Raw genomic sequence first — 24,054 nt, forward strand, 5'->3', positions numbered from 1 at the left:
CAGACAGTAACCCAAGGTCAGAATTAGACCCTGGTGCCTGGCGCTGTGAGGCAGCAGTGCTAACCACTGTGCCATTGTGCAGCCCGGCTACATCCAGTCGTAAATGGTGGTGAACAATTAAATAAATCAGAGGAGCAGGACGTTACACAAACAACAACATTGTCAATAATTGGGGAGACAATGTGTTGCCCTCTCCCTAGCGGGCAGGGTCCAGTCGGTCAAAATGACGGTGCTCACGAGGTTTCTGTTCCTCTTCCAGTGTCTACCTATCATGATCCCGAAGGCTTTTTTCAGGAGGGTCAGGAGGAGCATTACGGGGTTTGTGTGGGCGCAGAAGACCCCGAGGGTGAGGAGGGTATTCCTGGAGCGGGGTAGGGAAGTGGGGGGGGGGGGGGGGGTTGGCGCTGCCCAACCTGTGTAGGTACTGCTGGGCTGCGAACATGGGGATGATACGTAGGTGGGTGATGGAGGGGGAGGGGGCGGCATGGAAGAGGTTGGAGGCGGCGTCTGTGTGGGCACGAGCCTAGAGGCGCTGGTGATGGTGCCGCTGCCACTCCCCCCGGCAAGGTATTCTACGAGTCCGGTGGTGGTGGCTACCCTCAAAAGATGGGGGCAGTGGAGGCGGCATAGGAGGGAGGTGAAGGCTTCACTTTGGTCCCCGCTATGGGGGAGCCACCGGTTTGTACCAGGGAGGATGGATGGAGGGTTTTTGAGCTGGCACAGGGCAGGTATCAGGCGGATGGGGGACCTCCTTCTCGGTGGGAAGTTTGCGACTTTAGAGGAGTTGGAGGGGAGGTGGGGTCTACCCCCAGGGAATATCTTCAGGTATATGCAGATTAGGGTGTTTGTTAGGCGGCAGGTGGCGGAGTTTCCACTATTGCCGCCAAGGGGGGTTCAGGACAGGGTGCTCTCGGGGACGTGGGTTGGAGAGGGGAGGATCTCGGCAATCTACCAAGTGATGCAGGAAGGGGAGGAGGCCTCGGTGGAAGAGCTGAAAGATGTGGGAGGAGGAGCTGGTAGAGGAGATTGACGAGGGGATGTGGGTGGATGCTTTGGGGAGGTTGAATTCCTCCTCCTCTTGCGCGTGGCTTAGTTTAATCCAACTAAAGGTGCTGCATAGGGCGCATATGACTGGGACAAGGCTGAGCCAGTTCTTTGGGGGAGAGGACAGGTGTGGCAGGTGTTTGGGGAGCCCAGCAAACCACACCCACATGTTCTCGGCATGTTCTGCATTGGAGGGCTTTTGGAGGGGTGTTGCGGGGACGTTGTCAAGGGTGGTTGGCTCCAGGGTGGAGCCGGGCTGGGGGCTTGCAATTTTCGGGGTAGCATTGGAGCCGGGAACACAGGAGGTGAAAGAGGCCGGTATTCTGGCCATTGCGCCCCTGGTAGCCCGGCGCAAGATTCTTTTACAGTGGAAGGATGTGAAGCCCCCAAGCGCGGAATCCTGGATCAACGACATGGCCGGGTTCATCAAACTGGTTACTGTTTTTCTTTGTTTTGTTGGTTAAAATTTGAATAAAAATTACTTTTAAAAACAAAAAATAATTGGGGAGACAAGCACATCAGTGCAAATGACTCTGTTTTATGTTTAGTGATCCCTCCGCCTACTCACTGTCACATCACAATAACGTCCCTGAATCCCAAGACTAAGAGAGACACTCTGGGAGGAATGCAGAGCTGGGACTAGTCCATGGAGTAACTCAAGGTGTCAGAACTGAAATAACCCGGAGTTAGAAAGGAGAAAAGTTCCCAAAATGCAGCAGTCTGTATCAGAACATCAATTAATCTTCTCTTATCCTGAAGAAATGAAGGTCTCGACTGTGTGTCTGAAACAACATTAGTTCACTTGACATTTATCCAGAGGATTTTCAACCCCAACCCAGTAATAGGGATTATTATCAGAAATAAACTCCCAACAATCAGAATGCAGAAGGTTCAGTCCGGGATGTGATTAACAGCAGCAATAACTGCAGAATCCAACCCCTGCGGTCTCCCCTTGCTGCGGCTGCGTTGGTGAGCCAGCAGGTGGAATGAGCGAGTGAATCTCTTCCCACACTTGGAGCAGGTGAACGGCCTCTCCCCAGTGTGAATCTGCTGGTGTGTCAGTAAATTAGATCTACAAGTGAATCCATTTCCACAGTCAGAGCAGATAAATGGTTTATCCCCAGTGTGAACTTGCTGGTGTGACAGCAGGTGGGATGACTGAGTGAATCCCTTCCCACACTTGGAGCAGGTAAATGGTTTCTCCCCTGTGTGAACCCGCTGGTGAGACAGCAGGTGAAATGAGCGAGTGAATCCCTTCCCACAGTCAGAGCAGGAGAATGGTTTCTCCCCTGTGTGAACCTGCTGGTGAGCCAGCAGGTGGAATGAGCGAGTGAATCCCTTCCCACAGTCAGAGCAGGTGAACGGCCTCTCCCCAGTGTGAATCCGCTGGTGACTCAGTAAGTAGGCTATACAAACAAATCCCTTCCCACATTTGGAGCAAATGAAGGGTTTATCCACAGTGTGAGTGCACTGGTGTGTCAGCAGGTTGGATGAGATACTGAATCCCTTCCCACACTTTGAGCAGGTGAACGGTTTCTCCCCAGTGTGAACTCGCTGGTGCATCACCAGGTGGGATGAGCAAGTGAATCCCTTCCCACAGTCAGAGCAGGTGAACAGCCTCTCCCCAGTGTGAATCTGCTGGTGTCTCAGCAGATCATTTGTGAATTTAAAGCTCTTCCCACATTCAGAGCATTGGAAAGGATTCTTATCCGAGTGAACAAGTTGGTGTGATCTGAGGCTGGTTAAATAAATGAATCCTTTTCCACATAAGGAGCAGGTGAATGGCCTCTCCCCAGTGTGAACTCGCTGGTGTTTCTGGAGGCTGGAAGACTGAGTGAACCCCTTTCCACACACAGATCAGGTGAATGGCCTCTCCCCAGTGTGAGTACGTTCATGTTCAATGAGTGTCTGTGATCGTTTAAACAGCTTCCCACAGTGAGAGCAGCTGAAATGTCTCTCAGTGCGAACAACCTGGTGCTTGACCAGGTCCTCGGAGCTTTTATTGTTATCACAGTCTGACTGGTTAAACAGCCCCTCATCAATGTGAACTTGCTGGTGGGTCCGCAGGTGGGATGACTGAATGAATCCCTTCCCACACATGGAGCAGGTGAACGTCCTCTCTCCAGTGTGACTGTGTCGATGCATTTCCAGCAGGGATGGGTAATTGAATCCCTTCCCACAGTCCCCACATTTCCACGGTTTTTCCATGGTGTTCATGTCCTTGTCTCTCCAGGTTGGATGATCAGTTGAAGCTTCGTCCACACACAGAACACGTGTACGGTTTCTCTCCGCTGTGAATGGCGTGATGTTTTTTCAGGCTGTGTAACTGGTTAAAGCTCTTTCCACAGTCAGTTCACTGGAACACTCTCTCAGGTGTGTAGATCTCTGCTTTTTCAGTCACACTGATAGAACATAGAACAGTACAGCACAGAACAGGCCCTTCGGCCCTCGATGTTGTGCCGAGCAATGATCACCCTACTTAAACCCACGTAACCCGTATACCCGTAACCCAACAATCCCCCCATTAACCTTACACTACGGGCAATTTAGCATGGCCAATCCACCTAACCCGCACATCTTTGGACTGTGGGAGGAAACCGGAGCACCCGGAGGAAACCCACGCACACACGGGGAGGACGTGCAGACTCCACACAGACAGTGACCCAGCCGGAAATCGAACCTGGGACCCTGGAGCTGTGAAGCATTGATGCTAACCACCATGCTACCGTGAGGCTTTCCCACAGACAGAACAAACAAACATTTCTCCTTCCACATTCAAAGACCGACGGTATTCAGGTTCTGATAAATTGAGTGACTCTGTCAGATCTTAATGTGATGTTTGGTTTGAGTTTCCCATCTGCAAATCAACGTCCTCTTGAACCTTGTAAAAGACATTGACAGTGTCAGTATTACCATTAGTACAGGATAGAAATTTAGAAATGACAATTCCAGTTTCTATGGTTTTTGTCTCTCTCGTTTCCTAAACTTGTGCTTCTCAACTAAACCAGAAAGTTGGGCAGCATGGTGGCGCAGTGGGTTAGCCCTGCTGCCTCACGGCGCCGGGGTTCCAGATTCGATCCCAGCTCTGGGTCACTGTCCGTGTGGAGTTTGCACATTCTCCCCGTGTTTGCATGGGTTTCGTGCAACACAACCCAAAGATGTGCAGGGTAGCTGGATTGGCCACGCTAAATTGCCTTTTAATTGGAAAAAATGAATTGGGTACACTAAATTTATTTTAAAAACTAAACCAGAATGTTGTTTTCAGTGTCTATGAGACATTCTGCAGGTATCCACCAGTGTGGAAGGTCTCAAGTGTTCCAGGACCACACGGGCACAGAAAAGGGGCCGACAGCCAGAGTTACCCCCTGCCACTCTGTAAATTGCTGTTTTAACCAGGCCCAAGAGCAGGTCCAGGAGCAGATTCTCTGACTTTCCCAGTCCCCTCCACACAGGGCAGGCAGTGATTCGGAGTGTGGGGTCGAAGTGCAAACAAGGTGGAGAAGTAGTTCCTTCAGGTGACTATACGGAGACTCTAACCTCTCACTGAATATAAATATATGGCCCAAAGACTCCTGGAGGCCCCGGACATCATGCTCAGCCTGAGAGCTGTTTAAAAACTTGTTCCCTCATTGTTAAACCTGCCGGACAATAGGACCCGGTGATAACTGAAACCCTGAAGCTCCGCCTACTTACTGTGACGTCATGCGGCGAATGCGCTCGACATTGACCCAAAATTATGACCTTTGGCCGGAACCTGGGTCTGGGGGAAAAAGACCCGGAGTTGGAAACGCGGGACCTGCAGAGTCTCATTCAGGGTTTGAGGCCCTCACCAGGTGTTTAGAAACCCTCCCTATCCAGATCCGGCTCCGTCAGAGTTTCCGAATCCTTCCCTGATGCAGAGATGACAAAACAACACCACCCCCTCTTGACCATTACTCACAGTGCGCATGCTCCCATACTGGGCGCTACTGCGCCTGCGCTTGTTGTCCTCTGGTGTCAATAGGGGACATTCACTGCTGGGGGGAATGCTGGGTAAATACACCAACATCGAATACCCTAATTAGAGACTCGTAATCTTTTTCCTGCGATGTGGATATTGGGGGAGAATCGAGAAATTAATAAAACTAGGAACCAGGTTATAATGTGCACAGACCCTTCATGGGCAGCACAAGTGAATAGCACTGTGGCTTCACAGCGCCAGGGTTCCAGGTTCAATTCCCTGCTGGGTCACTGTCTGTGCGGAGTCTGCACGTTCTCCCTGTGTCTGTGTGGGTTTCCTCCGGGTGCTCCAGTTTCCTCCCACAGTCCAAAGACGTGCAAGTTAGATTGATTGGCCATGATAAATTTCCCTTAGTGACCAAAAAGGTTGGGACGGGTTATTGGGTTATAGTAATAGGGGGGAAGTTGGTCGGTGCAGACTCAATGGGCCGAATGGCCTCCTATGATTATCCATCAGAAAGATGGAGTAGGAATTGGTGGAGAATTTCAAATTCCCAAACGCTTTCCAGACAGCAGCTCCAGTCAAATGTAAACTCAGAGGGTGGGGTGACTGAGTTAAGTATTTGAGTTAAATATTTCAGTGAAGCATTTTGGTGCTGCAGTGGTTAGCATTGTTGCCTCAGTGGTTAGCATTGTTGCCTCACAGTGGTTAGCATTGTTGCCTCACAGTGATTAGCACTGTTGCCTCACAGTGCCAGTGCCTCAAATTCAATTCCGGCCTTGGTTGAGTGTGTGGAGATCGCACTTTCTCCCCATATCTGTGTTTTTCCTCTGGGTGCTCCGGTTTGCTCCCACAGTCCAAAGATGTGCAGGTTAGGTGGATTGGCAATGCTAAATTGCCCCTTAATATCCACAGATGTTGGGTGGCACAGTGCTTAGCACTATTGCCTCACAGCGGCAGAGACTCGAGTTCAATTCTGGCCTTAGGTGACTGTGGAGATCGCACTTTCTCTCTGTGTCTGCGAGGGTTTCCTCTGGGTGCTCCGGTTTTCTCCCACCAATGCAGGTTCGGTGGATTGGCTATGCTAAATTGCCCTTTAGTGTCCTGTCTTCTCCCCATTATCCCTGAACCCTTATTAATCAAGAAATACACTTTTCGGGTGACATGGTGTCGCAGTGGCATCACAGCGCCAAGGAGTCAGGTTCGATCACAGCCCCAGGTCACTGTCCATGTGGAGTTTGCACAATCTCCCCATGTCTGCGCGGGTTTCACCCCTACAACCCAATGATGTGCAGGGTTGGTCATGCTAAATTTCCCCTTAATTGGAGAACATTAGGAAAAAGAGATATCCTCTTCCAAATAAAGAAAACCAGTTTTGTGCTTGAGGTGCTGTTACCTACAGGGCTACAGTTCTTTCCTAGAACATGAGAACCAGGAGTAGGCAATTTAGCCTCTTGAGCCGGCTCCCTCATTCAATACGATCATGGCTGATCTTATCATGGCCTCATCTCCATCTCCACTGTCCTCCCTTTCACCATAACCCGTCAATCCATCTCCACTGTCCTGCCCTTTCACCGTAACCCGTCAATCCATCTCCACTGTCCTCCCTTTCACCATAACCCGTCAATCCATCTCCACTGTCCTCCCTTTCACCATAACCCGTCAATCCATCTCCACTGTCCTCCCTTTCACCATAACCCATCAATCCATCTCCACTGTCCTCCCTTTCACCATAACCCGTCAATCCATCTCCACTGTCCTGCCTGTTCACCATGACCCGTCAATCCATCTCCACTGTCCTCCCTTTCACCATAACCCGTCAATCCATCTCCACTGTCCTGCCCTTTCACCATAACCCGTCAATCCATCTCCACTGTCCTCCCTTTCACCATAACCCATCAATCCATCTCCACTGTCCTGCCCTTTCACCATAACCAGTCAATCCATCTCCACTGTCCTGCCCTTTCACCATAACCCGTCAATCCATCTCCACTGTCCTCCCTTTCACCATAACCCATCAATCCATCTCCACTGTCCTCCCTTTCACCATAGCCCGTCAATCCATCTCCACTGTCCTCCCTTTCACCATAACCCATCAATCCATCTCCACTGTCCTCCCTTTCACCATAACCCATCAATCCATCTCCACTGTCCTGCACTTTCACCATAACCCATCAATCCATCTCCACTGTCCTCCCTTTCACCATAACCAGTCAATCCATCTCCACTGTCCTCCCTTTCACCATAACCCGTCAATCCATCTCCACTGTCCTCCCTTTCACCATAACCAGTCAATCCATCTCCACTGTCCTGCCCTTTCACCATAACCCGTCAATCCATCTCCACTCTCCTCCCTTTCACCATAACCCGTCAATCCATCTCCACTGTCCTGCCCTCTCACCATAACCCGTCAATCCATCTCCACTGTCCTGTCCTTTCACCATAACCCATCAATCCATCTCCACTGTCCTCCCTTTCACCATAACCCGTCAATCCATCTCCACTGTCCTCCCTTTCACCATAACCCGTCAATCCATCTCCACTGTCCTGCCCTCTCACCATAACCCGTCAATCCATCTCCACTGTCCTGCCCTTTCACCATAACCCGTCAACCCATCTCCACTGTCCTGCCCTTTCACCATAACCCGTCAATCCATCTCCACTGTCCTGCCTGTTCACCATAACCCATCAATCCATCTCCACTGTCCTCTCTTTCACCATAACCCGTCAACCCATCTCCACTGTCCTCCCTTTCACCATAGCCCGTCAATCCATCTCCACTGTCCTGCCTGTTCACCATAACCCATCAATCCATCTCCACTGTCCTGCCCTTTCACCATAACCCGTCAATCCATCTCCACTGTCCTTCCCTTTCACCATAACCCGTCAATCCATCTCCACTGTCCTCTCTTTCACCATAACCCGTCAATCCATCTCCACTGTCCTCTCTTTCACCATAACCCGTCAATCCATCTCCACTGTCCTGCCTTTTCACCGTAACCCGTCAATCCATCTCCACTGTCCTCCCTTTCACCATAACCCATCAATCCATCTCCACTGTCCTGCCCTTTCACCATAACCAGTCAATCCATCTCCACTGTCCTGCCCTTTCACCATAACCCGTCAATCCATCACCACTGTCCTCCCTTTCACCATAACCCATCAATCCATCTCCACTGTCCTCCCTTTCACCATAGCCCGTCAATCCATCTCCACTGTCCTCCCTTTCACCATAACCCATCAATCCATCTCCACTGTCCTCCCTTTCACCATAACCCATCAATCCATCTCCACTGTCCTGCACTTTCACCATAACCCATCAATCCATCTCCACTGTCCTGCACTTTCACCATAACCCATCAATCCATCTCCACTGTCCTCCCTTTCACCATAACCAGTCAATCCATCTCCACTGTCCTCCCTTTCACCATAACCCGTCAATCCATCTCCACTGTCCTCCCTTTCACCATAACCAGTCAATCCATCTCCACTGTCCTGCCCTTTCACCATAACCCGTCAATCCATCTCCACTGTCCTCCCTTTCACCATAACCCGTCAATCCATCTCCACTGTCCTGCCCTCTCACCATAACCCATCAATCCATCTCCACTGTCCTGTCCTTTCACCATAACCCATCAATCCATCTCCACTGTCCTCCCTTTCACCATAACCCGTCAATCCATCTCCACTGTCCTCCCTTTCACCATAACCCGTCAATCCATCTCCACTGTCCTGCCCTCTCACCATAACCCGTCAATCCATCTCCACTGTCCTGCCCTTTCACCATAACCCGTCAACCCATCTCCACTGTCCTGCCCTTTCACCATAACCCGTCAATCCATCTCCACTGTCCTGCCTGTTCACCATAACCCATCAATCCATCTCCACTGTCCTCTCTTTCACCATAACCCGTCAACCCATCTCCACTGTCCTGCCCTTTCACCATAGCCCGTCAATCCATCTCCACTGTCCTGCCTGTTCACCATAACCCATCAATCCATCTCCACTGTCCTGCCCTTTCACCATAACCCGTCAATCCATCTCCACTGTCCTTCCCTTTCACCATAACCCGTCAATCCATCTCCACTGTCCTCTCTTTCACCATAACCCGTCAATCCATCTCCACTGTCCTCTCTTTCACCATAACCCGTCAATCCATCTCCACTGTCCTGCCCTTTCACCGTAACCCGTCAATCCATTACTGATTAAAAATCTGGAGGGCGACACGGCGGTGTAGTGGTTAGCACTGCTGCTTCACGGCGCTGAGGACCCAGGTTTCGTCCCAGCCTAGGGTCACTATCCATGGGGATTTTGCACATTCTCCCCATGTCTGTGTGGGTTTCACCCCCACAGGGTAGGTGCACTGGTCATGGTAAATTGCCCCTTAATTGGTAATTTTAAAAAAAATCTGTCCACCTCCTCCTTAAATTTATTGACTGTCCCAGCACCCACCACACTCTTCAGTAGCGAAGTCCACAGATTTATGACGACCCTTTGAGAAGTAGTTTCTCCTCATTTGGGCAGTACGGTAGCATTGTGGATAGCGCAATTGCTTCACAGCTCCAGGGTCCCAGGTTCGATTCCGGCTTGGGTCACTGTCTGTGCGGAGTCTGCACATCCTCCCCGTGTGTACGTGGGTTTCTTCCGGGTGCTCTGGTTTCCTCCCACAGTCCAAAGATGTGCAGGTTAGGTGGATTGGCCATGATAAATTGCCCTCAGTGTCCAAAAGTGTTCTTAGTTTTGGGTGGGGTTACTGGGTTATGGGGATAGGGTGGAGGTCCTTGGGTAGGGTGCTCTCTCCAGGAGCCGGTGCAGACTCAATGGGCCGAATAGCCTCCTTCTGCACTGTAAATTCTATCTCTATTTGAAATTTGCTATCCCTATCTTGAGACAATGACCTCGCGTTCTACAATGACCCACAAGAGGAAACATCCGCTCCACGTCTAATTTATCCATACATTTTATCAGGTACCTGCTGCTATTGTCTCTCTTGATGGTGGAAGTCATGGGTTTGGAAGGTGCTAAGGAGCTTTGGTGAATTACTATAGTGCAACTTGTAGACAGTACATGAAGTTAAAACTCACCACTATTCTTAGAATTCCCCCTATACCAAAAAAAAGGTCGATATTCTAGATGGTGAACAGGGATTCTCACTCCCTGACTCCAATGCAGGCTTCTGTGGGTGCTATTCAGGTCAAACTATCTTTTCAAGTTATCCCCCGGTATAACCCATACCTTCACCGAAGAATTTTACCTACTTACCCCTTAATAGCATTGATGTCCTGGGTCCTGCGTTATTAAGGAAGTGAAGTAAGCTAATAACCACTTTTTCAGGTTAAGTTATTTTTATTATTATATATTTTCTTTTAAAAGCTGCAAACACTTTCTTTACAGAAAGGAAAAAAGATCTTGCTTCTAGCTGCTGCTGGTTGGTTGTACAGACCTTCAGTCCCACCTTGTCAATCGATCTTCTTAAAATCTGGTCTTCTTGAGTTGTATTCGCTGGTGAACTCGGTTGCTGTGTCCGGTCCTTCCCATGCACCGAGCTGTGAGAGTTGGCTCTGGCTCTTGTTTAAATTCTAGTCTTCCTTAGATGTATAACTGTTTAAACTCGGCTGCTTGCCTTGTCTTTCCCATGACCGAGCTCTCTCTCTCTCTCTCTCTCTGAGTTCTCCTCCCCTTCTCTCCTGTTGCTGGTTTCCTCTGTCCTGTCCTCTGCTGCTCCCTGGGTTTATATTCTCTTTCTGAGAGTTATTAAGTTTTAACGACTTTATTGTAAATGAGCTTGTTTCACTTTGATAGTTTAAAAGTATCTTTGATGTAAACATTTTACTACAACTAATTATTCATTTTGGGCATATCGTCTCCTCTCAGATCTGATTAAACAATGCTTTGGTTTCAATAGTTAACTTTTATTTCTGTGATTTCGAATCGTTTAATTTTCCAATTGTCCCCAGCTCATAACTTTGCCTTTGATTTTGACTTAAATGATGTTTCTCGTAGACAGGTCGTCTCCAATTTCTTTTAATTGACTTGATGTTCGTAGAATTTTACACTTTAAAATTGACACCAAATTCGACTGGGCATCTTCCATCCTTTCCAGCTGTTTACTAAGAGAGTTTATTTCAATTAAGGTGTGAAACTTTGCTTTTAGCTGTATGCTAAAATTTAACTTGGTTATGACTTGAAAGACTTGCCTGTTTTAAACATTCGTCACTTAATGCAATTGAAACTCTCATCCATGCTTTTTCAGATGCTTCCTGAGATAGTTACATTCCATGAAGGTGTGAGCCATTGTTTTAGCTTACCACATGAAACCTGTGTGTCTGCAAAACCTGCTTGTGAGCAAGAATCTGCATTTTATAACCCTGCTCTTTGCAGCTGCTATTAACCTTTTGTGGGATCTTTCCCTGTACCCTCTCAAACCAGATATTGCCAGACTTCCATGTTTCAAATGACACATTTTTCTGTATTTTCAAGAACATACACATGGCTGTCACTGTTCGCCAATGGTAGAGGGATTGAATATTTGTGGATGGGGTGCCAATCAAATGGGTTTGTTTGTACTGGATGGTATGAGCTTCTTGAATATTGTTGGTGCTACACTCATCCAGTCAAAAGGAGAGTATTCCATCACACTCCTGACTTGTGGCTTTTCGATGGTGGTCTGGCCTTGCGGAGCCAGGAGGTGAATTACTCGCCGCAGGATTCCTCGCCTCTGAGCTGCTCTGGTAGCCACAGTATTTATATATTTGTATTATTTTATTCATTTACAGGATATGGATGTCGCTAGTTGGACCAGCATTTATTGCCCATCCCGAGTTGCCCTTCAGAAGATGGTGGTGAGTTGCCTTCTTCAACCTCTAGTCCAGTTCAGTTTCTGTTCAATGGTAACCCCCAGGATGTTGATAGTATAGGACTCAATGATGGTAATGCCTTTAAATGTTTAGGGATGATCATAAGTTTCTCTCTTGTTGGAGATGGTCATTGCCTGGCAGTTGTGTGGCATGAATGTTACTTGCCACTTGTCAGCCCAAGCCCGGATATTGCCCAGGTTGCTGCATTTGGACATGAACTGCTTCAGTGTCTGAGGAGTCGTGAGTGATGCTGAACATCCCCACGTCTGACCTTATGATGGAAGGAAGGTCATTGATGAAGCAGCTGAAGAAGGTTAGACCTTGGACAGGACCCCGAGGAGCTCCTGCAGTGATGTCCTGAAGCTGAGATGATTGACCTCCAAAAACCATCTTTCTTTGTGCCAGGTTTGACTCCAACCAGCGGACAGTTTACCCGATTCCCATTGACAGCAATTTTGCTGGGACTCCCTGATGCCACACTCGGTCAAATACTGCCGTGGTATCAATAAGTCACTCTCAGATCACCTCTGGAGTTGAGCTCTTTTGTCTATGTTTGAACCAAGGACATAATGAGGTCAGGAGCTGAGTGACCCTGCCAGAACGCAACCTGGCATCAGTGAGGAGGTTATTGCTGAGCATGTGCCACTTGATAGCACTGTTGATGATCCCTCCATCACTTTACTGATGATTGAGAGAAGACTGATGAGGCAGTAATGGGCTGGGTTTGACCTGCTCTTTGTGTACAAGACATTCCTGGATAATTTTCCACACTGCTGGATAATCAGTAATTTACTAAGATTCATGATAGCTTCCTTTCATTTGTTCACCATGTCTACATTAATAAACCAAGGACCCTATTAAACAGCTTCATCAACTCCGCTTGTCATAATAAATCAATTTTGTACATTTACCCCCTAGTATTGTTGATGCTACACTCTGTTTAAAATTGCACCATTTATATACAGCCTCTCCTCCATCTTCCTTCCAAAATCTACCCTTGACTGTGCCTTGGGGTCAATAACAGTCCCTGTCAGATCTTTCTCTTTTACAGCTGATTTAAATTTGTAGATTTTGCTCCAAAGATTAAATTGGGATTGATATTCAAATTAAACTATTTTACTGCAGAAACAGCTTCAGCTGGGAGTCTGAATGAAGAGGAAAGATCCCAGACAGCGGGTCTCCCAGGTTCACTGCAGGCCCGACAGCTCAATCAGCTCCATTCTTAGCTCAGGAGAGCTCAGCAGCTCCACACACTGTCCACAGGGGAGATCTCCTGGTCCAGTGGGACCAACATTCATGTTTTAACTGACACCATCAATAAAACTGTTAAAAACTCCATTGCTCTTATAACTGGATGGGAAGATGCCAGAATAGAACCCTGGTTCAAAAGACCGGAACATTTTTTAATCAAATGTGGATGAAGAGTCACTGGAACCCCGCTAATTAGTTTGAAAAATATTGACAAGGTGGATGTAGGTGAACAGAGAGCTGGAGAATCATTAAAGTCCGTGCATGAACTTTTGTTCAATCGATATTTAAAACATATTTTATGTTCTATTTACAGCATGTCAATAATTTAGAATTGTGAGGGATGATCTGCAGGTGGGGCGGATGAATCTGAGTCAATGGTTATCACATTTTACTGGAAATATTTGACTTGTATTCGTGATGATGGCTCAAGGGTTTGTGCTGCTGATTGTCATCATTCTGGTGACTTTTCTTTGTTATCTACAGTTTATAATCAAGAAATTAGGAAAACAAGCTCACAGCTTAGAAATAACTGGGTTAGTCAGAAATCAGTTGTGAGCAGTCAATAAGGATATTCCCTTCTCCAGGTAAGACATCATTGTCCAATAGTGTTATAAAATCTTAAGAAATGTATTGTGAAGAAAGATTCCTGATTTGACAAACACAGGACAGTGATGGTCTGTTATCGTGCCAAGGACATGTCTCCAGCACAGAACCTGAATCAAGATAAACTTGATCAGTTGGGGAGGATCTCAGGACCCATATGTAAACCAGACACCTGGGTAAAGGTTAAACAGGATGTCCAAGGAAGAAATGAGCCAGAATGAAAAGCCGCACCGACCTCCTCAGAAAACGATCACAGGACACGACCGACAGAATACCCTTCGTCGTCCAGTACTTCCCTGGAGTGGAGAAACTACGACATCTCCGTCGGAGCATTCAACATGTCAATGATGACGACGAATATCACGGCAAGGCCATCCCCACACCCCCACTACTTGCCTTCAATCAACTGCCTAACCTCAAACAGACCATTGTTCGCAGCAAAAAGCCTTCAGGAGAACAGTGACACCACACAACCTGCCACGGCAATGTCTGCAAGACACGCCGGATCATCAACATGGATACCACCATTACACATGAGAACACCATCCACCAGGTACACAGTACATACTCATGCAACTCGGCCAACATTGTCTACCTCACATTGTTTGTACCTGTAAAGACTCACATTCCAACCATTCTTCACATTCCAATCTGTAATTATCTCGCAATTGTGACTCTGCCTATATATACTGTGGAGATGCCGGCATTGGACTGGGGTAGGCACAGTAAGAAGTCTTACAACACCAGGTTAAAGTCCAACAGGTTTGTTTCGAATCACTAGCTTTTGGAGCGCAGCTCCTTCCTCGGGTGAATGATCTATTTATACAGCATTTGTGAACCTGCCTCCACTGATGAAGGAGCAGCTCTCTGAAAGCTTGTGATTTCAAATAAATTTGTTGGACTTTAACCTGGTGTTGTGAGACTTCTTAAACGGCCCTGAGAACCAACCTCCAGCTATTCGTCTAGAACAAGTTTCAGAGTCTCATGAGAATTCATAGAATCTACAGCGCAGAAAGAGACCATTCGAGTCAGCACTGTCACTTGGAAAGAGCACTCTCCTTCAGCCCACACCTCCACCTGGGGGGTGGTTTAGCACAGGGCTAAATAGCTGGCTTTTAAAGGAGACCAAGGCAGGCCAGCAGCATGGGTTCAATTCCTGGACCAGCCTCCCCGACCAGGCGCCGGAATGTGGCGACTGGGGGCTTTTCACAGTAACTTCATTTTTTGAAGCCTACTTGTGACAATAAGCGATTTTCATTTAATTCCCCCCCCCCCATCCCCGTAACCCGGTAACCGTACCTAACCTTTTTGGATACGAAGGACAATTTAACATAGCCAATCTACCTAACCTGCACATCTTTGGACATGGGAGGAAACCAAAGCACCCGGAGGAAACCCACGCACACACAGGGAGGACATGCAGATTCCACATTTACAGTGACCCAAGCGGTAATCAAACCTGGGACCTGCTGCTGTGAAGCAACAGTATTATTCACTGTGCTACCGTACCACCCAGAAATGATTTGTTTCTGAGAACGCTTCACTCCAACTAAAGGAACAGCTCGACAATACCTGCAGCGATATACAGATTGCAGAACACATTCCATATTCACAATTCCAGCCTCAACTCGATCTGCATCTAATTTCTGTGTATGAGTCAGTGAGTGTGAAAGAGACGAGGGACTGAGATGTTCAAACATCCGGGGAAACTGTGATAGTAAATAACCTTCTTTCCTTATAAAAATCGCCAGAAAGCCTGCTGCTGAAATGTATCTTAAATTAAGACAAACCACCCTGACGGTAAGAAAATATCACACAAACATGCTGACAATGGACTGGAAAGGACCACACAAATCCTGTGGGTTACAATGAGTAAATCTCCTGACTCATTCAACGTCCCCACCCAGTCCTGAGGAGCCTGCGGCTGAAGTGTAACCAAAAGTTGTATAACCCTTTCAGGTAGCGAGGCAGGGCTGCAGCCTCTCACACTGAATATATTAATGACTCAGAGTCCTCCAGGCTGCAAACATCAGCGCAGCCTGGGAGTGGGAGGTTTAAAAAATAGTTGTCCTTCAATGTCGCCACCTGGCGCTAGGACCCGGCTGGGAACAGAAATCTTGATGTTCCGCCCACTCTGTTGCATCACCAAGACGCCAGCGCATGCGCTGTGCTCCACGCTGAAGCAAGATGGCGGCCGTTAACCAGAGTCTTGTCCCGGGAGAAAGATTGGGAGCAGCAAACACGGGATCTGCAGGTTCGTATTCGAGGTTTGAAGCCTTTGCCAGATATTTATAAATCCTACCCGCCGACTGTATGGCTCCCTCCACGTTTCCACATCCTCACTGGCTGCTGATGACGTGGAGATGCCGGTGTTGGACTGGGGTGAGCTCAGTAAGTCTGACACCAGGTTAAAGTCCAACAGATTTGATTTGAATCACTAGATTTCGGAGCACAGCTCCTTCCTCAGGTGAATGAAGAGGTAGGTTCCAGGAACATATATATATACACCTCTTCATTCACCTGAGGAAGAAGCAATGCTCCGAAATCTAGTGATTCGAAACAAATCTGTTGGACATTAACCTGGTGTCAGACTTCTTACTGAGTTCACCCCAGTCCAACACCGGCATCTCCACATCATCTTTGTTCAGGACGCCGGAGGTGGGGGTGTTGTGAATTTCTCTCCTGGACTGCCATGATAGATTTTGGAAACTCCTTTACTGGGGGTTGGAAGGGGAGGATTTAGATACAGCAACCTCAAACCAAGAGAAATGTTTGTCTCTTTTGAATTTAGTTTCTGGACTGACAGTGATGGTTTTTGTAAACCTCCATTTAGAGGGTATTAGAAGAGGATTTGCAGACAGGAAACTTGAACCAAGTTTCACATCAAAATCTGGCCACATTATTTGATTAATCAGCACCTGAATTTAATCGCCCTTTTAGCATAATGATCGAGTTCCAGGTCATTGACATTCACTGTGTAAATCTGCCATCCTTAGTTGGGTGATGTTATTGAGGTGGAAATAGTCAATAATGGTGATGATGTTGATATCTGGTTGAAAGCTCAAGCTTAAGGTGAAATATTCAGTCTGGTTCGGTCTCTGGCAGTTCCGAGGAGAAGGGGTGAAGATAGTGGCTGGCGGGAACTGCAGACAATATGAAAATGGAGGAAATTTCTGTTCTTCCAGTATTGGATGTTGAACAAGTCAGAATGGTGTGTAAGTTGGAGGAGAACTTGATGGTGATGGTGTTCACAACCACCTGCTACCCTGGTCCTTCTAGGTGGAGGAAGATAGGAGTTTTTGGAAGTTCCATCAAATGTATTGTTGAGTTGTAGATATATAAAATACCTCTACTTCATTCCTTGCCTCTCCTTTCCTGCTCCTCCCCTCCCCTCTATTGCTCTCCTCCCAGCGAGACCAGAGAATTGTATAGGTCCAGACCAAGTGGCAGGTTCCCTTCCTTGAAAGGCATATGAACCAGTTCATTCATGGTCACGTTTTCCAAGTGCCAGTCCCACAAATGTTGAGATTCATTCAGCTCAATTTCACAACCTACCATTGTGTTTTTGTTGGGTCTCTCTTACTCAATCTTTTCTGTTTTAAATCAATTTCACAGGGTATTAGAAGGGGAGGATTTGCAGTCGGGAAACTGAAATCAGTTTATTGCAACCTGTATACCACCATATTTGAAACATGGAAGGAAAAAGCACCGTTCACAGTGAAAAGAAACCGGACACATGTTCTGTGTATGGACAAGACTTTAGTCCGTCATCTGGTCTGACAAACCATAACTGCAGTCACCACAGAGAGAAGCCGTGGAAATGCGGAGACTGTGGGAAGAGCTTTAATTACCCATCTGATCTGGGGAATCATCAGGGTAGTCACAGTGGGGAGAGACCGTTCACCTGCTCTGAGTGTGGGAAGGGATTCACTTGTTCATCCTCCCTGCTGCAACACCGACAAGTTCACACAGACGAGAGACCTTTTAAATGTCCAGACTGCGGGAAGTGCTATAAAAGTTCCCGGGAACTGACTGGTCATCGACGTGTTCACAGTGATGAGAGACCTTTCAAGTGCTCTCACTGCAGGACTGGTTTCAAGACATTATCTGTCCTCACTGTCCACCAGCGAATTCACACTGGGGAGAGGCCGTTCATCTGCTCCACGTGTGGCAAAGGATTTGCTCACTCATCCCACCTGCGGATACACCAGCGAATTCACACCGGGGAGAGACCTTTTAAATGTCAGGACTGTGAGAAGGGCTATACAAGTTCCTGGGAACTGATGTTTCATCAACGTGTTCACACTGGAGAGAGGCCGTTCAGATGTTCTCACTGTGGGACTGGGTTCAGGCGATCATCTGATCTGATTGTACATCAGCGAATTCACACTGGGGAGAGACCCTTCAACTGCTCTGAATGTGGGAAGGGATTTACTCGGTTATCCACCCTGCTGGAACATCAGCGCATCCACAGTGGAGAGAGGCCGTTCACCTGCTCCCAGTGTGGGAAGGGATTCACTCGGTCATCCCACCTACTGACACACCAGCGAGTTCATACTGGGGAGAGGCCATTCACCTGCTCGGAGTGTGGGAAAGGATTCAGTCAATCATCCCATCTGGTGACACATCGGCGCATTCACACTGGGGAGAGGCCGTTCACCTGCCCTGAGTGTGGGAAGGGATTCACACAGTCAGCCAACCTGCTGCTACACCAGCAACTTCACAGGTAACTGTGATTGAATTGTTCTGTTAATTGTATCCGGGGGTGAACCATATTCATTGGGTCAGTTTCTGCTGGTGTTAATAAACTCCAGTTCTGGTGGTTAACATTTCACATAAAAGTCAAATAAACCAGCTTTATGTTAAACAGTGTTTAACATAAATTTTTTAGTATCTCTAACAGATTAATTCCCTTTGAAAGGTTCCCCAGTCTCTTCCATCCTCACCTCCAAGTGTGAGGAGCTTGTGGAGCTTCTTTGTTACTGAGATTGAGACAATCCGATCAGCTGCCTCTGCTACTTCCCTCCCTCCCACTAACCCACCAGGCCAAACCATTTCTAAATTTCTTCAAAGTCTGAGCCCTGAATCTGCATCTTTCTCCAGTTTCACTCCTATCTTCAATCTTCCTCAGAACTCATCTTGTCAGACACCTTCTGCTCCTTGACTCCATTCGCACTAAACATCCTGACCATGTTAGCTTCTCCGTGTTAGCTGACATTGTTAACGTTTCTCTCTCTCTTTTGGTACTGTCACTCTCACCTTTAAATCCACCATCATCACCTATCCTTTAAAAAAAAACTTTTACGACTGTTGTTGCAAAGTACCGCCTATCTCATATAGCTTTCCTCTCCAAAGTCCGTGTACTCAGTGTTCCCCAAGGATCTACCCTCGGCCCCTCCTATTTCCCATCTACAAGCTGCCACTAGGTGACATCATCCCAAAGCACCGTGTTAGTTTTCACATGTACACTGACAACACCCAGCTCTACCTCACCCCCATCCCTCTCCGTTCCTCCACTGTTTCTAAATTATCAAACTGCTTATCCCACATCCAGCATTGGATGAGCAGAAAGTTCTTCCAATTAAAAATTGGGAAGACCAAAGCCATTGTATTCAGTCACCATCAGAAATTCCGTTCTCTAACTCCCGAGTCCATCACTCTCCCTGGGAACTGTCTGAGGCTGAACCACACTCTGCACAATCATAGAATCTCTACAGTGCAGGATGAGGCCATTTGGCCCATCGAGTCTGCACTGACCCTCTAAACGAGCCCCCTACCTATGCCCACTGCCCCGCCCTATCCGCAAAACCCCATCTAACCTGCACATCTTTTGGACCTAAAGGGTAATTTAGCCTGGCCAATCCACCTAACCTGCACATCTGTGGACTGAGGAAACCCACACAGAAAACCTACGGAAAGGATGTGTAAACTCCACACAGTCACCCAAGGCCAGAATTGAATCCAGGTTCCTGGTGCTATGAGGCAGCAGTGCTAACCACTGTGCCACCATGCTGAGCTGAGATTCTGACCACATATTCACACTATCGCTCATACCAGATATTTCAAAATCCATAATGTCGCCCGTCTCCACCCCACCCCAGCTCGGCTGCTGCTGAAACCCACATCCATTCCCCTGTTTAAATTCCTGGTCAACCTCCCATTCAGTCCGCACTTCCCCTGACCAGAACGTGTCAGCATCCACATCGCTATTGCCCATGTGCTCTCTCACGTCAGGTCCTGTTCACTTCCCCGCCCTGTGCTGGCTGTAAGATTCCACAACCAGCATCTGACGAGTGACCGATTACTCAGGTTGTTTTGGTGTTAAAGCAAAATGTTGCTCCCGCTGCACCAGGAGAACTCCGGTGTAAACAGTGTCTGCAGTTGCTGAGCTCTCCTGAGATGAGAATGGAGCTGCCAGGGCTGCAGTGAACCTTGAAGAACTGCTGTCTGGGATCATTCCTCTGAATTCACTGACTCCCCGCTGAACCTTAGGAATAGAGTAGACCTGAACAACTTACCAAATACTCAACAAATGATTTCCCAGTAGTAGAGTAAGAATCAATTTGTGCAGGACGAGAAAGGTAGAAAAGGAACAAACACCTCCTTCACCGAATTCCTCCACTCACCAGACTCTCGGGGTTACACTCAGTTTGCCAAGGCTGCACTAAGGAACCTTGTATTTATAACCAACTCTTTCTGCAGTAAAATAGTTAAACTTTGACTGTCAATCCCATTTAAACCTTCCAGAGCAAAATCTACAACCTAAGTCAGCTGTAAATGTGATAGAAAATACTTGTGTTCATTTTGCATCTTTTACAAGCTCACAACATCCCAAAGCGATTCAAATCGAGGATGTATTTGGAATGAGGAAGCATGGCGGTGCAGTGGTTAGCACTGCTGCCTCACGGCACCGAGGTCCCAGGTTCGAGCCCAGCTCTGGGTCACTGTCCGTATGGAGTTTGCACATTCTCCCTGTGTCTGCGTGGGTTTCACCCCCACAACCCAAAGATACACAGGGTAGGTGGATTAGCCACGCTAAATTTCCCTTAATTGGAAAAAATGAATTGGGTACACTGAATTTATTTTTAAAAAATATTTCAAAACATTTTTTAAAAAAAGGATGTATTTGGAAGGAAGAATGAGGAGAGGCAAAGTAAACTAAACGGTACAATTTTAAACAGAATGCAGGTCGAGTGACCCAGGAGTGAATATAAAGATATATTTCAATGCAACAGGACAGGTCCATAAGACCATAAGACATATGAGCAGAATTAGGCCACTCGGCCTATCGAGTCTGCTCCGCCGTTCAATCATGGCTGATATTCTGATATTCCCATTCTCTTGCCTTCTCGCCATAAACCCTGATCCCCTCATTGATCAAGAACCTATCTATCTCTCACTTAAAGACACTCTGATTTGGCCTCCAGCATTCTGCAGCAAAGAAATTCCTCCTCATCTCTGTTTTAAAGGATCGTCCCTTTAATCTGAGATTGTGTTCTCTGGTTCTAGTTTTTCCTACAAGTTGAAACATCCTCTCCACATCCACTCTATCCAAGTCTCGCAGTATCCTGTAAGTTTCAATAAGATCCTCCCCTCATCCTTCTAAACTCCAACAAGTACAGACACAGAGTCCTCAACCGCTCCTCATACGACAAGCTCTTCATTCCAGGGATCATTCTTGTGAACCTCCTCTGCACCCTTTCCAAGGCCAGCATATCCTTCCTTAGATACAGGGCCCAAAACTGCTCACAATACTCCAAATGGAGTCTGACCAGAGCCGTATACAGCCTCAGATGTACATCCCTGCTCTTGTATTCTCACCCTCTCGACATAAATGCTAGCATTGCATTTGCCTTCCTAACTGCCAACTGAACCTGCACGTTCACCTTAAGAAAATCTTGAACAAGGACTCCCAAGACACTTTGCTAACTTATTTAATAGTAGGGCGGCATGTGGTGCAGTGGATAGCACTGGGACTGCGGCGCTGAGGACCCGGATTGGAATTCCGGCCCTGGGTGACTGTCCGTGTGGAGTTTGCACATTCATAGATTTACATAGAATTTACAGTGCAGAAGGAGGCCATTCGGCCCATCGAGCCTGCACCTGCTCTTGGAAAGAGCACCCTACCCAAGGTCAACACCTCCACCCTATCCCCATAACTCAGTAACCCCACCCAACACTAAGGGCAATTTTGGACACTAAGGGCAATTTATGATAGCCAATCCACCTAACCCGCACATCTTTGGACTGTGGGAGGAAACCGGAGCACCCGGAGGAAACCCACGGACACACGGGGAGGATGTGCAGACTCCGCACAGACAGTGACCCAAGCCGGAATCGAACTTGGGACCCTGGAGCTGTGAAGCGATTGTGCTATCCACAATGCTACCGTGCTTCCCCTTTGTTTATTGTCTCCCCATGTCTGCATGGGTTTCACCCCCACAACCCAAAGATGTGCAAGTGAGGTGGATTGGCCGTGCTAAATTGCCACTATATTGGAAAATAAAATTAATTGGGTACTCAAAATTGATTTTTAAAAACTTATTTAATTGTTTCCTATGCGGCACCTTGTCAAAGGCCTTCTGGTCGATCAACTTGGTTAAAACATCCTAATTGGGTCTTTGGTTTATTGGAGGAAAAGAGTGTAAAAAACAAGTTATACTGAATCTTTCTAAATCACTGGTTAATCCACATCGGAAATATTTTGTTCAATTCTGAGCACCGCACCTTAGGAAAGATATCAAGGAATTGGAGAGGGTACAGGGAAGCCTCACTAGAACAGTATCAGTGATGGGAGGTTTCTGTTCTGTGAAGAGACCTGTGAAGCCGGGATTGTTCTCCCAGTATCAGAGAAGGTGAAGGAAAGATTTAATCGAGAGACTGAAATGCTTGAGGGGTTTTCATCAACATGGAGAGACGTGTTTCCATTGGCAGGGTGGTTGGTAACAACAGAAGACAACTTTAAAATAATTGTCATAACAGCCAGGATGGACACGAGTAGAGATGATTTTACTCAGTGAATTCTGGTGATCTGGAACACTAGAATATCTGGTGGAAGCAGCTCCAGTGCTAAATGATTTTTACTGTATTGAAGGTGCAATAAATATCAAGGTCTTGTTGACTGTCGATAGGAATTCAGTGATCAGCCTGAAATTCATGAGTGTCAGCACAACAGGGAGAATGAGAGGGAGGGAGCGAGAGAGAGAGAGGCAGACAGAGAACGTTAAAGACTGAGTGTTGATTCACTCAGTCATTCCATTCACTGAGACAGCAGCATAAAGTCTGGGACAGAGGAGGCGAGGCTGTGGCAGAGTTAAAAAAGTAACTTAATAAGGAGCAGGAGAGCTTTGAGCTGGTGGAGTCAGTGAAATCCGAGACTCGTTTTCCTTTCCAGTCATTTCACAGAGGCCCAGTTTTGCTGAAATTCTTTATTTTCACAGTTACAGGATCATTGAAAAGACATTGCAGCTTCTTTACAGCAGAGCCAAACTCGCACTGACTGAATATTTCTCCACTCACCTCGAGGTTATCGATTCGCCTCCAGCGGCCTCGGTTCACTCCTATAATCGGGCACAGTCTCAGAGTTGGGAGGGGTCAGAAGTGCACCCTGACCATTAGGACCCCCCCCCCCCCCCCCCCCCCCCCCCGACCACCACCACACCAGCCCCACCAACAGAAGAGGAACAATTCAAACACAATCATTAAATAAAGTGAAAGCAGATTGTCAAGAACTGTCAGAAACTCCTGGAGATGCTGCAGCCACTTCACACACCAGATGAGGTTAATGGGGAAGCTCAGTGACAGTACAGAGTATCAGAGTGGAACACATTCAGGCACAATGTCCAGACTGACTTTAGAGCAAATCTCTTCTGGAACCTGGGAAGGGCAATTGAAAGACCAGACACACATCCATTGGCACACATGTACTCATCCGTAGGCACACTCACACACGCACCTAGCCACCCTCGCACACACAATATGCTGGGTACACTTGCGCATGCGCGTGCACCCACACACACGCATAGGCACACCCACACACATACAGGCGCATGCATACACATACACAGAAAAAAACATAGGCACACACATATACAAACGTAGACACACATACACATAGACATGCACGTATGTGTGCCCACTCACAGATATGCAAGCACTAAATATTCAATAACATAGAACATACAGTGCAGATGGAGGCCATTCAGCCCATCGAGTCTGCACCGACCCACTTAAGCCCTCACTTCCACCCTATCCCCGTAACCCAATAACCCCTCCTCACCTTATTGGTCACTAAGGGCAATTTAGCATGGCCAAACCACCTAACCTGCACGTCTTTGGACTGTGGGAGGAAACCGGAGC

The 24,054-nt window shown here is 47.5% G+C and overlaps 2 protein-coding genes across 4 annotated transcripts in view; one reads left to right on the top strand and one right to left on the bottom strand.

Moving 5' to 3' along the window:
* Nucleotides 1-1,536: 1,536 nt before the first annotated feature.
* On the bottom strand, nt 1,537-2,724 carry LOC119960370 (gastrula zinc finger protein XlCGF8.2DB-like; the record flags this gene model as incomplete). The annotated part of the gene is made up of 1 exon (XM_038788108.1): nt 1,537-2,724. A coding segment is annotated over one exon (789 nt), but the record flags the coding sequence as incomplete, so codon positions are not given.
* A 12,590-nt stretch (nt 2,725-15,314) lies between these two features.
* The window catches only part of LOC119960365 (zinc finger protein 271-like), a 28,503-nt gene continuing 19,763 nt past the window's right edge, over nt 15,315-24,054 (top strand). Inside the window, exons 1-2 of one of the 3 annotated variants that reach the window (XM_038788102.1) lie at nt 15,315-15,962; nt 17,414-18,421. In XM_038788102.1, coding sequence (XP_038644030.1) covers nt 15,883-15,962; nt 17,414-18,421 — 1,088 coding nt within the window. In that variant the 5' untranslated portion in view covers nt 15,315-15,882. Of the gene's footprint in view, nt 15,963-17,413; nt 18,422-24,054 lie in introns of those variants that run through there. The other 2 variants (XR_005459392.1, XR_005459393.1) reach the window with 2 other exon arrangements.

This window comes from Scyliorhinus canicula, unplaced genomic scaffold (genome assembly GCF_902713615.1).
Source record: "Scyliorhinus canicula unplaced genomic scaffold, sScyCan1.1, whole genome shotgun sequence".
In the NCBI taxonomy this organism is placed as follows: Eukaryota; Metazoa; Chordata; class Chondrichthyes; order Carcharhiniformes; family Scyliorhinidae; genus Scyliorhinus; species Scyliorhinus canicula.